At 38.1% G+C, this 21,525-nt stretch overlaps 1 protein-coding gene across 2 annotated transcripts in view; it reads right to left on the bottom strand.

Moving 5' to 3' along the window:
• The window catches only part of LOC117913060 (phosphatidylinositol 4-kinase beta 1-like), a 53,395-nt gene that overhangs the window by 21,346 nt on the left and 10,524 nt on the right, over window positions 1-21,525 (bottom strand). The window contains exons 2-10 of one of the 2 annotated variants that reach the window (XM_034827954.1): window positions 15,775-15,978; window positions 15,602-15,650; window positions 14,551-14,683; window positions 13,961-14,432; window positions 6,378-6,458; window positions 6,173-6,295; window positions 5,426-5,495; window positions 935-1,032; window positions 753-857 (exon numbers count right to left, since the gene is read on the bottom strand). In XM_034827954.1, coding sequence (XP_034683845.1) covers window positions 753-857; window positions 935-1,032; window positions 5,426-5,495; window positions 6,173-6,295; window positions 6,378-6,458; window positions 13,961-14,432; window positions 14,551-14,683; window positions 15,602-15,650; window positions 15,775-15,978 — 1,335 coding nt within the window. The remainder of the gene's footprint in view (window positions 1-752; window positions 858-934; window positions 1,033-5,425; window positions 5,496-6,172; window positions 6,296-6,377; window positions 6,459-13,960; window positions 14,433-14,550; window positions 14,684-15,601; window positions 15,651-15,774; window positions 15,979-21,525) is intronic. The other variant, XM_034827955.1, reaches the window with a different exon arrangement.

Genomic DNA, 21,525 nt, shown 5'->3' with positions numbered 1-21,525 from the left:
CCCATTCTTAGGAACAATTTATAGTTGATTTGGTGCATATTCCTGACTATCTTCTACCATGGCCTGTTAGATCCTTTCCTTTTACCTAAATTAAATTTTGCGTTACTTATGTATCACAAATCATTAGTTCCATTTGCAAGTCTTTCTTAATAAAAATGATATTATAAATAAGTAGGCTATTTGCTAATGGTGCTTTACATTTTTTTCCCCATGAAAAAAATATGACAATTTATATGGAAGTAGAAGCATGTTGCATATGAGGTTGACACCTACCCAAGGGACAGAGTTGGGTTCCCCTTCCTGTTAATCTAGCTAAAGCGCGCCAATCATGTGCCAAGGACACGCCGCTGTGCCCAAACCAGCAAGCCTTCCAACTCCATCCACTAAGCCAAGACTTTCTAACCCAACCCCCACACACCCTACCCTCCCCTTAAGTAGAAGAAAAAAGGGAGAAATAGTAATTTTATAATATTTAACTCACTTTCCTAGGAATAAATTCCACACCCCTGTAATCTCTCACGCTGATATTTGAGAATTAACTCAAGGTTAGGCAAGGAGATTTAAGGTGGCACAACCTTGCCACCAGTAATAGTAATAATAATAATAATAATAATAATAATAAAAACAACAACAACAATAATAATAATAATAAGTTTTTCTCAAAAGTATAAATAGTTTCAATAATACATGGGGACAAGGATGCATGGCTCCCACACAAACTGAAGGCTAACTACTTTTCTGTTGTCAAGTACCTGGGCAAGCTTAAAGCTTGGAGAATTTTCTTGATACTTGGCTATGAAAAAATCACGTAAACTTGTGATGTTGGGAAATCTACTTTTGAGAGCATGAAGTGAGGCCTACAAAAATAAAAATCAAAGAGATCAAAAATCTTCTCACAGTAAATTCATTTAAAACCATCAAGTAAGAAAATTACTGTATCTGGAATGGTTTCAATGAGAGCTGTGTAGGAAGAAGTAACAAGGACTTCGTAAGGGCGCAGCCAGAGAGGAAGACCAGCTTCTTGGAATATATCTGGCATTATCAACCAATGATCAAAAAGTTTCAACCAGCAATTAAACAGAATGAGAAAGAAGACCACTCAACATTCTTAAAATAAATCAGTTAGGACATTGTAGTCAAATTTGGTTTAGTTTGCCATCCATCTTTCTTATTTACCAGTTGCAAATGTATGATGAAGAAAACTTTGGATGGCACAACAGAAAAAATTGAGTAAAATTTTGTATTTGTTTGTTCACAAGGAAGATCACATTACACTAAATCATAATGACTGAATTATCCAACAAAAAGATCTTCAAAATGCTATAACACAAATAGCTAAAAAAACACTCAACATCAAGGATGGAGAATATAAATCCTGTAAAATTCTCAAGTTAGATTATCATTGTTCTGTCTGTGAACAGAAAACAAGCCCAATGCATTGAAAACAACTCATGATTTTTTTTAAGAAAAAAAGAATAGGCCCATTAGCTTACAATTGATAAAAGGGATGGGGTGTGTTTATACATTGGTGCTTGAATGAGGTAAATACACGGAAATTGACCACAGTACCAGTTCAACTGGAATCCCCACCCAAAGGTGAGTGAGTAAATTGATTTTTTCCAAACCTTTAGAGCTTTGAGGCAAGGAGATCCATTCTCTCGTTGTTTATTCTTGTGATGAAGGCTTTGAGTTGGTCTATGTCTAGAGAAGTAGATGAGGATTTCAATAGGTTTTAGGGTGGAGGCCATAAGGAGCAAGGAGGTAAAGATTCCGTACTTTCTTTTTTTCTGATGCTTCTCTTTTGTTTTGTAAGGCTGATCGCCTTCAGTTAATGCACATTAGATAGGTTTTATTGTTCTTTGAAGCAGTTTCTAATTTAAACATTAATTCAGACAAAAGCGAGCTTAATCCAGTTAGGAGGGTGGAATAGGTGGATTTATTGACCTCTCACATGGGATGCAAAGTAGGCAACAATTTTGTTGTTTATTTTATGAGCGGTTATCATTTAGTGATGGATTTTATCAGAGTTAGGATTTTTTTTATAGGTAAATAGTAATATATTAGAACAAGGCACTCCAAAAAAGTGTCCCAAAATACACAGAAAGTATACAAAGGATGCCTAAAAGCGCCTCAAAAAAGAGTAGGGAACCAACAAAAAACAGCACCGCCTTAAACAAAGCCCAACCAATCTATAAAATCAACAACAGAAGAAAGGTCAGCAACTAAAAACCCCTTAGCCCACACCCAAAGATTACAAAGGAAATAAAATTCACACCCTTGTACCAAATGACCCTCATCTTCAAACGCCCTAGCGTTTCTTTCCTTCCACACTATCCAGAACAGGCACAAAGGAGCAACAAGCCACACTTTTTTTCTCTTCTTACCCACAAAAAAAACCATGCCAACCTAACATCTCTCTAACTAATAATGGAAGCACCCACAACACCCCAAACAGAGAAAACAACTAGTACCTAAGCCGCATTGATCTTGATCTTCACCATGAAGTTTCCTCTCTTATGGGTAGTGGCTGTTTTGTGGAAAAAACTTCTATTTATGTCTCCCTCCCTCAACCATAACTCCCTAGATTTTTGCCTCCAAGAGGTTTTTCCCATCACCACCCACTTCTTATACTCCTCCGTAGCCTGTTTTATGAGATTCTGCTCTTCTTCGGATAAAGCCCTATTCCCTTCTACAGAATCCCAAAACACCACCTGGTTCAAGGCTGCCTCCTTTCTAGCAGTGGCATTCCTTACACTTCCCTATTCCAAGTCTTCAAAATAACCTTAAGTACTTTCAATTTTTCAGACAGGATGAAACTAAAGAACCCTCTTAAATGGAGACCTAACCACCAAGTTCTTAGCAAATCCTTAAAACCATTCTTCTTTAGCCACATATTATCATTAGAATTAGTTTTCTATAAGAGTCAGGATAGCCTATCAATATATAGGCCTAGTGAAGTTAAACACTTTGGAATTCAATTAATAATATTTATAATTCTTTTAGAAATTTTCTCTTCTACTTTTATTTTTCTGCTCTATATTCTTTGCACCACTATCCTACATCAACTTGAGATTACTGCTCAACTCTTCTTCTACTTAGGCTTTGGTAAAGAGACATTTAAGACCAAACTAACTTCTTGGGAAACATAGTTCTTGTCTAAGGCTGGTAAATTTACCTTGTTAAAGGGCACACTTTTTCTACTCTCCCTATTTACTTTTTATCAAGTCTTGTCATCCATAAGAAGGTGTGGTATATGTTAAGAAAATTTAAAGGGAGGTGCTATAGGGAGTAGGGCATACTAAAAAGAGGATATCCATATGGCGAGGTAGTTAACTATTTATCTGAAAAAGCTGTGAGGGGGGCTTGGAAGTTTTAAGGTGCTCAAAAACGCTTTGGTAGAGAAGTGGTTGTGGAGGTTCACAACAAATAATAACATTTTTTTCCCAGACCGCAAGGTGGTTATAGTGGAGTCATTCTTTGGTTTCTTGACTCTTTTCAAGGTGATAGGTGGTTATGACAACAAATTGATTTAGAAGGTTCCACAAGTCTTTGTCATCAAGTGAGTCTTTTTTCTAAAAAATATTTAGATGTCAAGGGTGACCTCCAAAGTGACTTTTTGTCTAGGAGGCAACATGGATGTTATGTTCTCAATTTTAAGTTAGAATTTGGGTCCACAATGTATACCATGCTCCAATACAAACCCTAGGCCAAACCAACCACCCCCCTAACGCTTCACTCCCTCTTTCATATGCAGCTTGAAAACTACAAATGGGAGGCATAGACAATAGACAAATCATAAATTGAAGCTCAAAAAGAGATAAATATATGAGAGAAAAGCTTGAACCTGAAACATACAGTTAACTAGAGAGGTAATACCATGTAGAGTCACCAATTTTTCTAAAAACTTAAATTATTAGGATTTGGGCCCATGATGTATCATACTCCAACATTGGGAAAAGATTCTCTTGGATTAAAGTTTGATAATAGGCCAAAGTTTCGTTGAAAGGTGTTGCCTTTGCAAATAGGACGTAAAATCATATGTGCATATCCACATCCACATCCATTGCAAGTGGACTTCCGATTTGTGGTCCTTCATGCTTTCCCTGTCCAGAGTATCCCTTATGATCAATTGTTTATTATAAAAAGGTTAAGGGCGGATCAGGATACAAGAACCTTTTGGCACTCAACAAGGCTTTACTCGATAAGAGATTGTGTGGAAGTTCTCTATTGAGCGGAATAATTTGTAGAGTAGATTTATTTGTGGTATGTTTGGGATAGAAGAGTGGCTAAGGAAAGTAAGAAGACTTGTGGGATGAACCTTTGGGAAGCTATTAATAGAGGTTAGGGTTACCTTCCACCCAAGAATGAGTAGTTTAATAGATCATGGATCTAAGACTAGTTCTAGCATGATCTCCACTTTCACAAATCTTCTAAGAAAGGCCATTCTCTAGAATTGTGAAAATTGTGAAAATTGAGTTTTAACAATCTTTTTTAAAATATTCCAAATGGAAAATAGATTAGCTTTCATAGGATAAACCCACGTCACTCTTGAACAATAATCAATAAAAGCAAATAAGCAAATCAAAGGAAGGAAGTAATGGGAGCAGGTCCCCAGGGGAAAAGGTGTCCTAAACCAAAAGGAGGGCTATCTCCGAATTAGCTTCTAGAGACTCAACCTTTGTTCTTCGGTTTTTTTACCAAGATGATCTACTATTTGCAAAGTTGAAGTACAACGAAAGATACAAGGATTAAGGAGCAACCAAACCCTATTATCATTCACAAGCATAATGATAAGAAACTAATATGAGTAGATCACTAAGAAAGGTTTTTTTTTTTTTTTTCATTTGCTAGCATCTAAACTTGAGAATGGGAATCGTATTTTTAAAAATTAATTCTTGAGTTTAGTGGATACAAGATTTTCATTCTAGTGTTCGACAAAAGTTTAGAAATTGAAATTCCAATCAAACTTTATTTCCATCATATTGATTAGGTATCTGGAAATTAATATAAATTTACATCACAACCTTCCAAGAACTATTTATAAAAATTTGATCTAATTATAAATAAAGTAGTCCACGCTTTATCTTAATTCACTAGGAATGTGAATAAAAGAAAATACAAAGGTCCTTCATAGGTACAAGTTTGTCCCAAATTTGAAAGGCTCCCATATCCAAGGAAATAAAAACTTCCCAAGGTATATGCACCCAAAAATGGTAATCATATACAAGATATGCATTTTTTTCATAATCTTACATTCTGATGTACGCTATACATTTTTTGTTTAAGATACTCATGAACCAAACACATTCTTAAGGTCAAGAGTCTCTTGCCCATTTTTGGACACAAGAAAGAAAAAGGGGGGAAAATAGTTATTTGCCCCGAAAACCCAAATATAAACTATACATACATGTACCAAACTACCTACCATAGAAATGAGAAATAAGTTGCACGGCAAGATGCTCCTGCCTACAATCATCTCCACTCTTCACGATAACCTATGCAATAAGTAAGAAAGCAAAAAAGGCATGTCAATTCCAAAATCAATATGAGATATAGGTAAACCATAGAAACAAGCTTCTTCCCTCACATCCAATGAATATAAAATTGTTACACATGAATCTACCAGTTATATCACTATGTTTGTGGTAGGTTGACAAAACCCATTCAATTACCCAGCAGACATTAGATCACTAAATCATAAGAAAACCAATACTATGATAGGGTGGGGTTGGATGAGGGCAAGTAAACAAATGCAAAACTTACAGAACGAAGAGAGGGATAGTTTTGTGGCAAGATGCTTGTATAGTTGTAATTTGGGTTGTGTGGAGGGAAAGAAATGCGAGGATTTTTTAGGATAAAGCAAGGAATTCAGAGAATCTTTGGGATTCTATTCATTTCCTTGCTTCTCTTTGGGCTTTTTGTTCCAAGGTTTTTAAGGGGACTCTCCTTATTGTGTTACAACTTGATTGGCTAGCGGCGTGTAATTCCTTTGGGTTTGTCTAGTCTAGAGAGTTTGTTCGTTTTTACTTTGTATTTTCTTGTTTTCGTATTCTTGTTGTTTAGTTTTCTTTGGTGGAAGGATTTCTCATCCTTCTCTTGTACTTCTTTTTTCTTTTAATATATTCCTTTGTCGTTTCCTATCAAAAAATAAAATAAAATAAAAAAAACTTACAGAACGCAAGTCCCAACCAGGTAACTTTCCATACACTGAAGCTTTGCAAATCCTCTCTTTCTTTACCTCCCAAAGTTCACCAGATAGAGCATCACTGGCTTTGGGAACACCACCATTTGTAACCTGCTAGGGATAAAATCAATCTTTTAGATACAGCATTTAACACTACACAACAAAACACAGAAGATTTTCAGAAAACACCCACCTTTGGTTGTGTGTCTGATGAATCTTGGCCGGCACCTTTCAAGGGGAGTCCAGGTGGAGCTTCTCCTTTTGCAGCAGCCGCCTGCAGAAATGTCAATTAAATTAAAGAAAATAACAATGAAAATAATAAGAACTAAAAGTGTTGCATGAAATAAGCTACCCAAAGAGCAATAAATGGACTATGGTGGAATTGAAAAAACTAGCATTGCAAATTGATTACAAGTGAAAAGGTCACTAGCATTGTAAATTGTTAGTAAGAGTTGCTAGATTGGTAAAAGGGTTGGGAGTGATGGAAAGATTTGACGTGGAAAGAAAGGCTTTTCAGGTAAAGTTTGAAGGCATCAATGGGGGAATGTGGATTTCAATAACAGAGAGAAGTCGAGGTTTTGTTGTTTCGTTAGGATTTGGAGAGGAGTTGGATTGGTTGTTGGAACATTTGAAGAAAGCTGTGGAGTTGGAGGCTTCCAGGGGTTTTACTCGGAAGATGAGGGGCAAAACGAGGACGCATTTGATGGAGATTTGCTTCAATAGTAAAGGGAGATTTATGAAAATTACAGAAATTGTTGCAAAGAGAAAACCTCTAGTGCTAGTTGTTCCTGAGGGTGTTAAAGGCAATGGGTGGGAAACCCTTAGGAAGGCGATTTCTAGAGTCCAAGATGTGTCTGATCAGGCTATAAGAGCCTCGAAGGAGAAGGATAAAGAGTCTCAGGTAAGCAAAGAAATGTACAAAGAAGGGCGGTCCTATGCAGATGTGGTTGCAGAGGAAGGACATAGAAACGGAGATTCGGTGCCAGTTGGAAAATGGGCAAGAGCTATAATTTGTGAAAGTAAAGGAAAAATACTGGATTGGTTTGATGTAGGGAAAGTTATTGCGAGGATGATGGGTACGAAAGGGATGGTGTCTGTAACTCCCATTTCCGAATACAAGGGGTGCTTTTTTGTGGATTCTGCAAGGAGAGCTATGTGGTTTCAAGATCAAGGGAGTTTAACAGTGAGAGGAGGGGTTGTTGCGTTGAGGAGATGGTCGCCAAAAGAAAACTCTGTTGTTGGTGGAAAGTTTAGAAGGGGTTGGTTAGAACTGAGAGGCCTTCCTTTCCATCTATGGGATGAGTTTCAGTTGAGGTACATTTTGCAGAAATGGGGGAGGGTAACGAAGGTGGCAAAGGAAACTCTGAAGCTCGTAGACTTGTCGAAGGTAAAGATGCGGGTGGAGATGCATCCAAATGTCGTGCTACCAGCGTTGCTAGAGGTGGAAGATGGAGCCTGGTCATTTACGGTTGCAGTTTCCGTCATCGGAGAAGCTGAAGAAGACGTTCTTCTCAGGCCAGAGTCAAATCGCAGCAAGGACGAAGTAACGTCAACGGAAGGTTGCGTCTATCAGAGGCCAAAGAACGTTGAAGGGCTACGAGCTACTGCTAGGGATAATGAGTACCACAGATGGAGGCCTCGTCATCGCTCCCGTGCTCGGTCTTCAATTTCAAATTCAGCTACTAAAGTGGAGAAAGGAAGGGGGAAGAGCTGTTTGGGCCCAACGGCGGGAAGTGTTGACGGGCCAACAAAACCAGAAGCCGTTTTTAAAGGCCGTTTTGCTAGGGCCCATTTTGAGGAGAAGAACATTGGGCCTTTTGCGGGTCCAGTCCACGAAACTGAAGCAGGGTCTTCTAATGGTGGCCCAGCAACGCCTTCGTCTTCAAAGCTTCAACGATCAGGAACCTCTGCAAAGGAGGTGATGCCGATAGCACATTCTCAAGAGTCAGCAAAGCTAAAAGGCAACTCAATTACTACAAGACGCAAGGCGAGGAGTTGGCCGCCGAGCCTAAAGGTGACGTCTCTTGCCCCAAAGCGCAACCTAGATGGGGATGGCGCACCGGAAGCAAATCGAGGCTTTATTTGGGGCAGATCAGTCTTCAAAAAGGGTGCCCTTTCTCCTGTTTCAAAAAAATCCCGACACTTCACCAGGGAGACGAAGGGATCTCGCCTTGCAACTGGGTAAAAAAGGTACGTCCTCCTTCCTTAGCTCTCTCTGAGAAGGGTCTTCCTTTGGTTGGGGCTTTTAATCCAAATATTCTTTCCGACTCCTCTGTTTCTTCGGTTCTTCCTTCTCGATGTCAGGCTTTTTCTCCGATTCCGTTGGAGTCGAGCCTTGTCTCTCAGCGTAGTCCCTTTCCGAAGTTTGCTGTTGTTGAGCCCAATCGTCCTGTTGGCGTGTCCCGTTCTGAAGGAGTGGCGTTTCCCCTAGAAACCTCTAACCGAAATTCTGAAGACTGGCCTTTATTTAAGGATTCTCTAAGTAGCCCAGAGAAGCTTTGTGTCTCAAGGAAGAATCCGTCCCCAAACCCAGAACCTCCCATCCTCCCGTTGGAAGGTTTTCAGGTTGAGGGACTCTCGCCTGGAAAAATGGTCAAGGTTCAGTCGGTTTTCGAGAGTTTGAGGATCAGAATTGTCAGAGAATATGGAAAAGGTGCGGAAGAAGAAAACCAGAGTAATTTTTTTGCGGACAAGGTTTATTTCAGAAGGAAGAGGAAAAATGCTTTTGGAATCCGAGGAGAGGATTAGGTTTGGGTGCTGGTTGTGCTGGGTTGTTTTTGGTTTATATGAAGATTTTAAGCTGGAATACGAGAGGATTAGGATCCAAGAAGAAAAGGAGGACTGTCAGAAGGTTTTTAAGTACTCAAAATCCAGATATTGTGATGCTTCAGGAAACAAAGAGGGAAACTTGGGACCGGAGGTTTGTGAGCAGTGTTTGGAAAGGCAAGAGTTTGGAGTGGGCTGCTCTTCCAGTCTGTGGAGCTTCAGGGGGGATTGTGATTTTGTGGGATTCTAGTAAGTTCGAGTGTACAGAGAAGGTGTTAGGATCCTTTTCTGTAACTGTGAAGTTTAACTTTGGTGAGGAAGGATCTTTTTGGTTAACTTTAGTGTATGGCCCGATTAATCCGTTGTGGAGGAAGGACTTTTGGTTGGAGCTTCAAGACCTATATGGTCTAACATTCCCAAGGTGGTGTGTAGGAGGGGATTTTAATGTTATTAGGAGGATATCTGAGAAATTGGGTGAGACCAGATTAACTTTCAACATGAGGTGTTTTGATGAGTTTATAAGGGAGAGTGGCTTGCTTGACCCCCCTCTAAGGAATGCGGCTTTTACATGGTCAAACATGCAAGTTGATCCTATTTGTAAGAGATTGGATAGGTTCTTGTTTTCTTCCGAGTGGGATACCTTTTTCTCTCAAAGTGTTAAGGAGGCGCTTCCTAGATGGACCTCTGACCATAGCCCTATTTGTTTGGAAACTAATCCTTTAAAGTGGGGTCCGACTCCTTTTAGGTTTGAGAATATGTGGTTGCTCCATCCTGAGTTAAAGGAGAAGTTTAGAGTTTGGTGGCAAGAGTGTACGGGTGAAGGGTGGGAAGGTCATAAGTTTATGAGGAAATTAAAGTTTGTTAAGTCAAAGTTGAAAGAGTGGAATATAATGGCCTTTGGTGATTTAAAAGAGAGAAAAAAGCTCATTCTTACGGACTTAGGTAGAATTGATCTAATTGAACAAGAAGGGAATTTGAATCTTGATTTGGTGTTAGAAAGGACCTTAAGAAGAAGGGAGTTAGAGGATGTGTTATTAAAGGAAGAGGTTCAATAGAGACAAAAATCTAGGGTTAAGTGGATTAAAGAAGGGGATTGTAACTCTAAATTCTTTCATAGAGTGGCCACAGGTAGGAGAAGTAGGAAGTTCATTAAGTCTCTGATTTCTGAGAGGGGGGAGACTTTAAACAGCATTGAGGTTATTTCTCAGGAGATTGTTAATTTCTTTGGGAATCTTTATTCCAAACCTATAGGTGAGTCTTGGAGGGTTGAAGGAATTGACTGGGTCCCTATTTCTGGAGAGAGTGGAGTTTGGCTGGATAGGCCTTTTACTGAAGAGGAGGTTCGCATGGCAGTTTTCCAATTAAATAAGGAAAAGGCCCTTGATCCTGATGGTTTTACTATTGCAGTTTATCAAGAGTGTTGGGATGTGATAAAAGAGGATCTTATGAGGGTGTTTCTCAAGTTCCACACCAATGGGGTAATAAACCAAAGTACAAATGCGACCTTCATTGCTTTGGTACCTAAGAAAAGTCAATCTTTTAAGATCTCAGATTATAGACCTATTAGCTTGGTTACAAGTTTGTATAAGATAATTGCTAAGATCTTATCAGGGCGTTTACGCAAAGTTCTTCATGAAACAATCTCTGGTTCTCAAGGAGCCTTTGTTGAAGGGAGACACATTCTAGATGCTGTGTTGATAGCCAATGAAGTGGTGGATGAGAAAAGAAGGTCAGGGGAGGAAGGAATTGTTTTCAAAATCGATTTTGAGAAGGCCTATGATCATGTGGATTGGGGCTTCTTAGATCATGTGCTTCAAAGGAAGGGGTTCAGCCAGAAATGGAGATCGTGGATAAGGGGTTGTTTGTCTTCTTCTAGTTTTGCAATCCTAGTTAATGGGAATGCAAAGGGTTGGGTTAAGGCTTCTAGAGGTTTGAGACAAGGAGACTCTCTCTCTCCTTTCCTTTTTACTTTAGTGGCAGATGTTCTAAGTAGGTTGTTGTTCAGAGCAGAGGAAACTGGGCTTACTGAGGGTTTTTCTGTGGGGAAGGATAGGACAAGAGTGTCTTTGTTACAGTTTGCAGATGACACTATCTTTTTCTCTAAAGCCTCTATGGAACATCTTCAAAACCTCAAGATTATCCTTTTGGTTTTCGGGCAAGTTTCTGGTTTAAAAATCAACTTAGAGAAAAGCACCATTTCAGGTATTAACACTAGGCAGGAGCTATTGTCTAGTCTGGCCTCGGTTTTTTATTGTAAAGTGTCTGAGTGGCCTTTATCTTATTTAGGTCTTCCTTTGGGAGGAAACCCAAAGACAATAGGCTTTTGGGACCCGTTGGTTGAGAGAATTTCGAGAAGGTTGGATGGTTGGAAAAAGGCCTATTTGTCTTTGGGAGGGAGGATTACTTTAATTCAGTCTTGTTTGTCTCACATCCCTATTTACTTCCTCTCCCTCTTTAAAATCCTAGCTTCAATTGCTTCAAAGATTGAGAAGATGCAAAGGAATTTTCTGTGGTCTGGGGCAGGGGAAGGGAAGAAAGATCATCTTGTCAGATGGGAGGTTGTTAGCAGACCAAAGAAGTTGGGAGGTTTGGGTTTTGGGAAGATTTCTTTGAGAAATATTGCTCTCTTAGGGAAATGGCTTTGGAGGTTCCCTAGAGAAAGGAGTGGTCTTTGGCATAAGGTTATAGTGAGTATATATGGGACACATCCTAATGGATGGGACGCCAACACGATGGTTAGATGGTCACACAGATGTCCTTGGAAGGCTATTGCTCAAGTTTTCCAGGAATTTTCCCCTTTTGTTCGCCTAGTGGTGGGCAATGGGGAGAGAATTCGCTTTTGGGAAGATCTTTAGTGGGGTAACCAATCTTTGTGCTCGCAATTTGCTGATCTTTATAGAGTTATTTCTGTGAAAAACCTCACTGTTTCAAATGTCCTTGGCAATTCCTTTCCAGTGGCTTGGAATTTAAATTTTCGCCGCAATCTTACCGATTCAGAAATTGATCTCCTTCAGAGATTAATGTCCTCCCTCAGTTCAGTGTTTTTCTCTCTTTCTTTGGCAGATTCTAGAGCGTGGTCTTTGTCTTCATCAGGCTTGTTTTCAGTGAAATCTTTTTTCTTGGCCTTGTCAAAAGTCTCTAATCCTATTTTGTTCCTTCCGGCCAAGTTCTTGTGGAGTTCAAAAGCCCCTTCAAAGGTTAAGGCCCTCGCTTGGATAGTAGCTCATGGGAAGGTGAACACCAATGATAAGTTGCAATTGAGAAGACCCTACAAGTCCCTCTGTCCTCAATGGTGCATTCTTTGCAAAGGAAATGGAGAGTCGATTGATCACCTTTTTCTTCATTGTCCTGTTACCATTGGACTCTGGAACAAATTGTTTAAGCTAGCTGGGTTGGTTTGGGTCCCTCCAAGGAGTTTTGAGGACATGTTGGTTATTGCTTTTAAAGGCTTGGGGAACTCCTTAAGAGGCAAGACTCTTTGGCAAGTTGCTTGCCTTACTTTGGTTTGGATAGTGTGGCAAGAGCAAAACAATAGGATTTTTTAGGATAAGGGGAGATCGGAAGAGACGTTATGGGATTTGATTTTGTTCTATTCCTCTCTTTGGGCTTCTTGTTCTGCAGCTTTTAGAGGAGTTCCTTTAAATGTGTTACAACTCAACTGGAGTGAGGTTTGCGCTTCAAAAGTTTGAGTTTGTGGGGGTTTCTCTTTGTTTTTAGCTAATGTTGGGTGTTTTTTCTGTTGTTCAGATTGTGTAGGATCTCTCATCCTTCTAGTGGTTTCTTTTGTTTCTTTTTTTTTTCTTTCTCCTATATCTTTCCTTCTATTAATATATTTCTCTTCGTTTCTGATCAAAAAAAAAAAATAAGCTACCCATCACAAGCACATATCTCTAGAAACATGCTTGGGATGAAGAAAAAAATTGAAATGGCAAGTCATGAAGAAGAAAGCAAATGCACTGGAAAATCAGATACTAAGGAAAACAAGTGGACTTCAAACAAAGCACCATGTCTAGAAATGTAGAACAAGTGAACACCAAAAACTCCCAACTTGCATGACATAGAGCAACTATCAAACTCTTAGTATGTAAATCAAAATTTCTTCCACCAAATAATGATTAATAAAATGGGTGCAAATAAATACACCAAACAAAAGGTAAACAATTCTTCTTTTTCCCCCCACCAGGTAGCATTATTTTTCCCCTCTTGACATTTGAATCTTGAACCTTTCATGCCCCATTTCAACCCTTTGCCGCTTGAGTCAAGTATCATGGGCATACAAGGGATAAACAATGTGGACCTACAAAAGAATATAGCTTCCAAAACCATGTGGAAACACTTCTATGACATTTATAAATAAACAAAGACATATGAGATATGAGTCTAAATCCAATCATAATCATATAGATAGAGAAAAAGGATTCAGGTGAAACATATCTTCATGAAACCTGCATCCAGACATCTAGTGAATCACCATCCAAGGCAAAACCCAAGAAACAAAGCAAACTGAAAACCCAGTGGATTAGAAGATCCAGTTCTTAATAACAGATAATCACAATCATCATGTCAACCTTAATTGCAAATGTCAAACCTGGACTTTGAATTAAGAAGTAACTGCCACGACCCAACATCATAAGTGATAAAATAAAATAAAAAAAAACAAAACAAATACTTCTCCATGCTATCATATGCAAATTATCAAGATTTTTTTTTCTTACCAGCTAAAATTATTTGGTCTTTTTCGATCACTCCAGATCTAAGTAGTTGTTTAGTATAATTTGCCCATCTCTAACATAATATGATTTAATGAAGAGGGCAAATGAAACAAAAACAAACTTATGTTCTGGAAGTAACATGTCAAACAAACATACTTCTGATATACATATATATATAGAAATGTTTTCAACTTAACCACCCATAACCATAAGAAGCAAGCATAAACTCGACATTATATAGTGAAGAACAAAGGCAATAACAACATAACTAATAAAAAGCATCCATTCAAAGGCCCACCTTTACTTCCTCTATAGCTATTGTACTTGGAACACGCCGATGCTCTTTCCTACGGGGTGGCTCTTGATCCTCTATGTCTTCCATGCTAACCCCAGGATCTGCAGTCAGCACAACCCTCACCCATTCCAAATCATTATTATTTTCTTCTCTTGAAGCAGAGCGACGACTACCCCGACGAACACCAGGATCCAAATCAAGTGATCCCATGTTCTTTGACTGGCCAAATGGTCGATTCTCCACAGAAAGACTCACCTGAACAAATTTTACTTTTGCTTCCCATAAATGAGCCATTGCCTGATCAATTGCCTGAGAAGTGGATCTCGAAATCCTATCATTACTATTTCGATATACTTCTTGTGTAGTCCACAAAGGATATGCCCAAGGAGGTGGCTTTCGCAATAGTGCATCTCCATTTGCTAAAGGAATCCCCCCTCTAGAAAGCTTTTGAGCGCTGGATGCATCCTTTGTGTTACTAAGAAAACCACCAACACATATTAGTTTGGGTCAATTCACAAGGGCCTCTTACAATAATCATAAAGATAGGAGAATGTTTTGCACCATCTATATAGATCACATAATTCCATGGTTACCTTGGCATTTCACCTTTCAAAACTTCAACACAGATAAGATAAGGTGCCTTTTCCCTAGAGTTCAAAAGGACCGCTTCATCTTCGGGTATATGAACCACGCGATACATACCCTTCCCCATTGGAAAGCACACTCCTAAAGCAACATTAAATGAGAGGATGGATTCAATTTCATAGAATAAAAAACAATTAAAAGAACTCATCCAGCTCAAAAAAACATTAAACAGCAAAGAACTAGGATTAGTGCAGGGTAACCATCTATCACTAAAAGCACAAAATGAAATTTAGAATAATTAGTGAATACTTTAACTTTCTTGATACTTTTAAATTTCAATATTTTTCAAGCTCTAAGGTAAGGCAAAATAAAACAATGAGCATATAAATTACTTAAAAAGATCATTGAGCTCAGAAAAATTTATGCATCTCAATTTATTGACCCAAATTATGTACCAAAAAGAGTTTTTAACCTAAATTGAAATTGTCAGCTCTCTACACCATGAACCTTGCAATAAATCATAGGATTACAAATTGAAACCATAATATCAAAAAGAGGAACTAATGTAATGCACTTATCCACATAACTAAGTAGAATATCCCAAAAATAAAAAATAAAAATAGAGTGTATAGAGTGCTTTAGTTAAAAGACATTTGGCATTTGGGATAGGGTTTGTGTGCTTAAGTACACGTGCATGCATGTGCCTATATATGTATGTGTGTGTGTGTGTGTGTGCGCGTGTGTGTGCATGTGTGTGTGTGTGCGTGTGTGTGCATGTATGCGCGCGCGCGTGTGTGTGTGTGTGAGAGAGAGAGAGAGAGAGATTTTCGTATAGTTCTTTATTCTTTTTAACTCATTTACTTCATTTTCTTACTTCGTTACTACTTTGTAACAATCTAAAGGGAACATCTACGCAACAACCACTACTTTCAAATGCATTATCAACTTTTTGGAAGCTAATATAGTAAAATATTATGAACTTAATTACAATTAAAAAAAAAAAATCAAATGTATCTATAACCATTCCTCAAACCCAGTTAACCACATCTAAAGAAGTACCTCCACTATTTTGAGCATCAGCAATATGTGCATTGATCTCCCCAAGTGACTAGAAACACAGGAATCATAAATTCAGAAAATTGGTTAGAAAAATATTCAAGAACATACACACGCATGTATATGAATGAACATAAAGCAAGTTGGCTGAATAATGCAATATTAGAATAGACAACCTCATGAAGAGCTCTCTTGCGATCTTCAATGGGAAAAATATCCACTAAGCCATATGACGTATCACACAATGATTGCACAAAGTCTAAGGACTCATGATAAGTCCCCTTGCGAAAAGATGCATCATTATTAGGAAGTGGAGGCCTGGCATTCAATTGTTCATTCCGTTGCCTTGGTGAGCCAGGACGCTTCTGCCAAATTAGAAGCTTAAATGAATCAAGTTAAGGCAAAATCAGTCATGTTGATATAGAAAACTCTTACCAAAGGGGTCTCAAATAGTATTCATACATGAAATCAATTACAGACTGATAACTCCCCTGATTCAACTAGTCTTCCTCAAAATGGACTAGCTGACTGGGAAGGTGCAACATGATAAAAATCACTTCTGAATAACTTAATGATTTTTCCATATATTCCTTACTTTAATTACATTTTAAATTTTACATGGGACCTATATAAGAACTTTCTGATTTTATTATTGACTTTTACTTAATTGGATGATAGCACTGAATGATTTTGTTATTTTATGTTTGCTTTCCAGAGGTCAGGTCTTCCAGAATAGGTTTCTTCACTGTATTGATTGCTACCAAGGGAGCTCCTTCTTTTCTACACTTCACATCTCTACCACATCATTTTTTTTTTCATGAATGGAATGTTAGCAACTGCCACCCTAAAATCCTAGCCAAAATGAGAATGTGAGGCATTTGTAGGGATCATTGTGACATTATTTATAGAACTCAATTATCAATGTTTTCAGTAAAAGAAGTGGCTTCCTTAAAGCTCAATTATCAAAAAGAATCTGACTTTTTCACTTCATTTAAAGAACTACATTACCAGTCTTTTAGGAATATTAAAAGAGGAGAAACGCAACAAAAAAGTACACATCCTTCAAAAGATAAAGAAAAGAAATTCCCAACAAGATGAGAAACATAAGAGCACAAATAATAAGAAAAGGGGAAACTAAGACCCCAAAAAGAACATCTCAATTGGCATCTGAACGGCTGAAGCATGGTGGCCCTTTTAGGAACCCACTTCATATCTCTTTTTTTTTCAATCAGAAACAGACAAATATATTAAATAAGAATAGAAAACATGACAAGGATGAGAAATCCTCCCCATGAAATACAGACCCGATAAAAAAGAGCTAAGTAAATCTCCTCTATACAAGGGGATAAACAAAACATACAAAAGTCTATACAAGTGTGACAACTTCTGGTCCTGTAGACCCTACCCTAAGGGATGCAAATCGACAACCAACTACTTCATATCTCTAACAAGCAAAACATAAAAGTTGAAGATTTCACAGATGAAGTCACTATACCAACAGGTCAAGTGCCTAGCCCCTCAACTAATCGATAACAATCAAAGGAATCTCCCTCAATCAAAATGTCATAAAATCCCATAGAGTGGTGTCACAATTATTCCAAATGTGCCACAACTAGTCTTTGATTGGACCCATATAAGCCCAGATTATGCTCCCTCCACAATTTTAAATTATGCTCCCATACCCAACTAACCTAAAGTGCCCAAAGCACCTCTATCAAAGTTAAGCTTGAGCATTCCCAAAGGAGGAGGTTTCTATATATATATATATATATAGAGAGAGAGAGAGAGAGAGAGAGTGATCAAAGTTTTTATAGGCACTCTTCAGACACACATCGAGGAGCGCTTCAACGAGAGGTTGTTGCCAAACACATTGAGGTGTAAGAAAAAGAACATCAACCCTAAAATGCGTTCAACTTAGTGACACATGGTTGAGGCACACCTCATGCACGCTTTTCATACTTTATGGGTGACGCGTAAGCCTCAACAAAATTGTTGATGGGCCCAGAAAAATAAAAATAAAAATAAAAATTGATCGAGAGAGAAAAGAGAATATCCTCATTATTTCGATCTGCTTTTGTTCTCATTGGGGTCGCCACTTTTCTATTTCTCAAGTTGTAGATTTTCTCTTTTTGCTTTTCTCTCGTTTCTCTGGTTTCTCCACTCCTCTCTCTCGTTTTCTTTCTTTAGTTTTGTTTCTCCCTCTCATCATCTCTATCATTTCTTTGTTTTGTCTTTTTTATTCTTTGATTTGTGTGGAAAGTCAAACCAACATCAACCCCATCACATGGCCTTTCAATGCATCTAAATAATTATTTTCTATTTGCTATTTCCAATGGGTGAATTTCCCTTTTTTTCCCTTTTTTATGATTAAATTTATTGAAAGGAAAATTTTTTCCTTTCCTTCAAATCATTATCAAATCTATAAGAATATTTTTTTAGATAAATGAGCGCATATATATAAAATTAGGCAAAAAGCCACAAAGCATACAGGAAGTATACATAGTAGCCTACGCAAAAACAAAAGCAACACTCACCATCCCTTAGGGAGTGGCAAGCCATTCCAAAAAACCTAAAAGCGAAGAGGACTCCTCTCCCATATACACCCTAGCCCAACTCCACAAATTACAAACAAACGAATTTTTTAGCTTCTGAATAGCTAGAGATCCCTCCCTAAAGGCTAATCTATTTCTCTCCTTCCAAACCGTCCAAAAAATACACAAAGGAATGGAAGTCCAAATCCTTTTCCTCTTTTTCCCCACAAAAGGGCCCCTCCAACTTTCTAACATCTCTTTGACTTTCTCTGGGAACACCCAATTAGCCCCAAACAAGGCCAGGACAATCTCCCAAAGAGCCTTTACAACTGTACAGTGTAAAAGAATATGATTGACAGTTTCCTCTTCACAACCACACAAAAAACACCGGTTTGGAAGCTGCCAGCCCCGTCTTTGAAGATTATCCAAAGTTAGGACCTTCTCCCAAGAAGCCTCCCAAGCAAAAAAAGCAACTTTGGTTGGGACCTTGTCCACCCAAATGCTCTTTTTCGGGAAGGTAATGGCATTAGACCCTGTCAACAACTTGTAAGCATCTCTAATCCGAAAGCGACCGTGTCCCTCTCCTTTCCATATCACTGCGTCCTCTTCAATAGAGATCCTCAAGTCCCTCAACATATGCAACAGCTCTCCCAAGGCGTCCAACTCCCAATCATTGGAGTTTCTAGAGAGTCTTATGTTCCAACCTCCTTGACCGAGACTCGAGTCCCACATCTCATTTACCGATGCATACCTGTGAACCGCCAAGCAAACAACTGGGGAAAAGCTTGGGACAACGCCTCATTTCCGCACCACAGATCAGTCCAGAACCTTACCTTAGTCCCCTTGCCCACTTTGAATTCTATTAATTATTATTATTTTCTTTTCTTATTTTATAGTTATATTTTATTTCAATACTCAATTATATGATTTAATTATTTTTTCCAAATAAAAATAATTACATAGTACAATTATTATTACTTTTTAATTTATGTTATGGAATCATTAACATGGTTTTTATGAAAAATAGATTTATAATGAAATTTATTATTTATTTAATTTTATTTTATAGATTTAAAACTATGAAAATAGAGGCCTAAAAGGCTTACGCCTCACCACATGGGCACTAAAACGCTTCACCTTACACTTTCGCCTTTAAAAACTTCTCTCTCTCTCTCTCTCTCTCTCCCTATATATATATATATATAAAGGGTTAAATATACACTTTACCCCCTCAACCTTTGACATGTTTTACACTTTGTCCCCCTATATTCAAAACTCAACACTTTACTCCCTAAACTTGTTAAAAAAATAATACTTTGCCCCCAAACTTTGAAAAAAACCAATGAGCAACTTATTAAATAAAGAAACAAGGCTGAAATGCAAAGAAAAAAACATGCTGTCCAAATTTGAAGTTGTCACATTTTGCAGTTGCATACGAAAATCATAAATAGTCATGTGAACATCTCTCTAGAATCAAAAATCAAAACAAGTGGTTGGTTGGAGGTCAAGAGTGGTAAGAGAGCCCTATGGGATTGGAGTTTGGAAAGGGATAGGAAAGCAATGGGAGCCTTTTAACATGAAGATTTCCTTCAGGATGGGTAATGGGAGAAGCTTGAAGTTTTGGAAAGACAAATGGTGTAGTAAGCAACTCTTATGTAAGATTTCCCCTTCCTTGTTTGCCCTTTCTGATTCAAAGGAGGCATGAGTATCTGATTTTTGGGAGCAAAGTGGGGAAGGAGAATCTTGGAACTTTCATTTTGTTAGAAACCTGAATGATTGGCAATTGGTTGTTATGGAGAGGTTCCTTTCAAAGCTCCAAGGTCAAACAGTGAAGGAGGAGGAGGATAGAGTAGTGTGGAAGAAAGATAGCAAAGGGGTCTTCTCTGTAAAAAGGTTTTATTCTTTGTTGGAGACAGATTCTACCATTCTTTTCCTTTAAAGATTATTTGGAGCTCGTGGATTCCTATGAAAGTGGGCTTCTTTACTTGGAAGGCTTGTTAGGGAAAAGTTTTGACTTTGGATCAATTTCAAAGAAGATGATGGAAGTTGGCTAATAGGTGTGCCTTATGTAAAAAGGAGATGGATTCCATTGATCATATCCTCCTTCATTGCGGCAAAGCGAGAATTTTATGGTAGTTGGTGTTCTCCATTTTTGGTGTACGATGGGTTTATCTAAGTCAATTAGGGAGACTCTCCTAGGGTGGCATCGCTCTTTTGTAGATAAAAGACGTATTAAGGCTTGGAGAGTCGCTCCTCCTTGTATTTTCTAGACAATATGGAGGGAAAGAAATAGGAGATTCTTTAATCGTGTAGAAGTGTCTGATCAGAGACTAAAGAATTTGTTCCTTAGCAATCTCTCTTTGTGGGTTAGGGTATATATAGGCGGAGGGTATATGAATATGGTTGATTTCATAGATTGGTTGGGGTCAGGATGAGGGAGGGAATATTTTTTGCATTTTCGCTCTTTCCTTTTTTTGCCAAAGCGCAATTTGTATACATACTATGCACTCTCGTGCGCTTTTAACACTTATTAATACACTCTCTTACTCATGAAAATAAAAATAAAAACAAATGGTTGTCATATTTCAAAAGCATTTGGGAAATTTCACTTCAAAATTGTCAATTCGATGTTGGTTCTACCTAAGGTCAAACAAGGGTTTGAACCATTGTGCAAAAAAAAAAAAAAAAAGCAATCCCTTTTATAATTTAATGGAAGGTTTGTAATTAAGGCCAAAGTATTGCTCTTTAAGAAGTTTAAAAGGCAAACTATTGAGTTTTGAATGTGAGGGGATAGTGTAAAATACATCTAAGGTTGAGGGGATAAAGTGTATTTAATCCAAAAAATAACATTTAAATAAAAAAAGAAAAAATAACTTTTGGACTCCAGAACCAACACACCCCACCTCTCACAAGGGGAAGGAAAAAAGGTATTACCATGATATCTTGGAAAAAAGCCTCATGGGCTTGCTTGCTAGCTTGGATCATCTCATTGGTGTTCGCCTTCTCTAAGTAGTGGACAAAGCTAAAAGCCTTAAATTTTTGGGGCACCTTAAACTTCAAAATTAACTTTGTAGGGGATAAAGTTTATTTAATCCAAAAAATAACATTTAAATAAAGAAAGAAAAAAGAACCTTTGGACTCCAAAACCAACACACCCCACCTCTCACAAGGAGAAGGAAAAAAGGTATTACCATGCTATCTTGGAAAAAAGCCTCATGGGCTTGCTTGCTAGTTTGGATCATCTCATTGGTGTTCGCCTTCTCTAAGTAGTGGACAAAGCTAAAAGCCTTAAATTTTTGGGGCACCTTAAACTTCAAAATTAACTTTGTAGGGTGGAGGTAAACATTTTCACCCTTTTTTAGGGGCAAAATAAGACATTACTTTCTAAAGATTAAT

The sequence above is a fragment of the Vitis riparia genome, chromosome 4 (assembly GCF_004353265.1).
Source record: "Vitis riparia cultivar Riparia Gloire de Montpellier isolate 1030 chromosome 4, EGFV_Vit.rip_1.0, whole genome shotgun sequence".
NCBI classification, from domain to species: Eukaryota; Viridiplantae; Streptophyta; class Magnoliopsida; order Vitales; family Vitaceae; genus Vitis; species Vitis riparia.
Note: the sequence above shows the minus strand (reverse complement) of the source record. Positions and strands in the feature narration are given on the sequence as shown.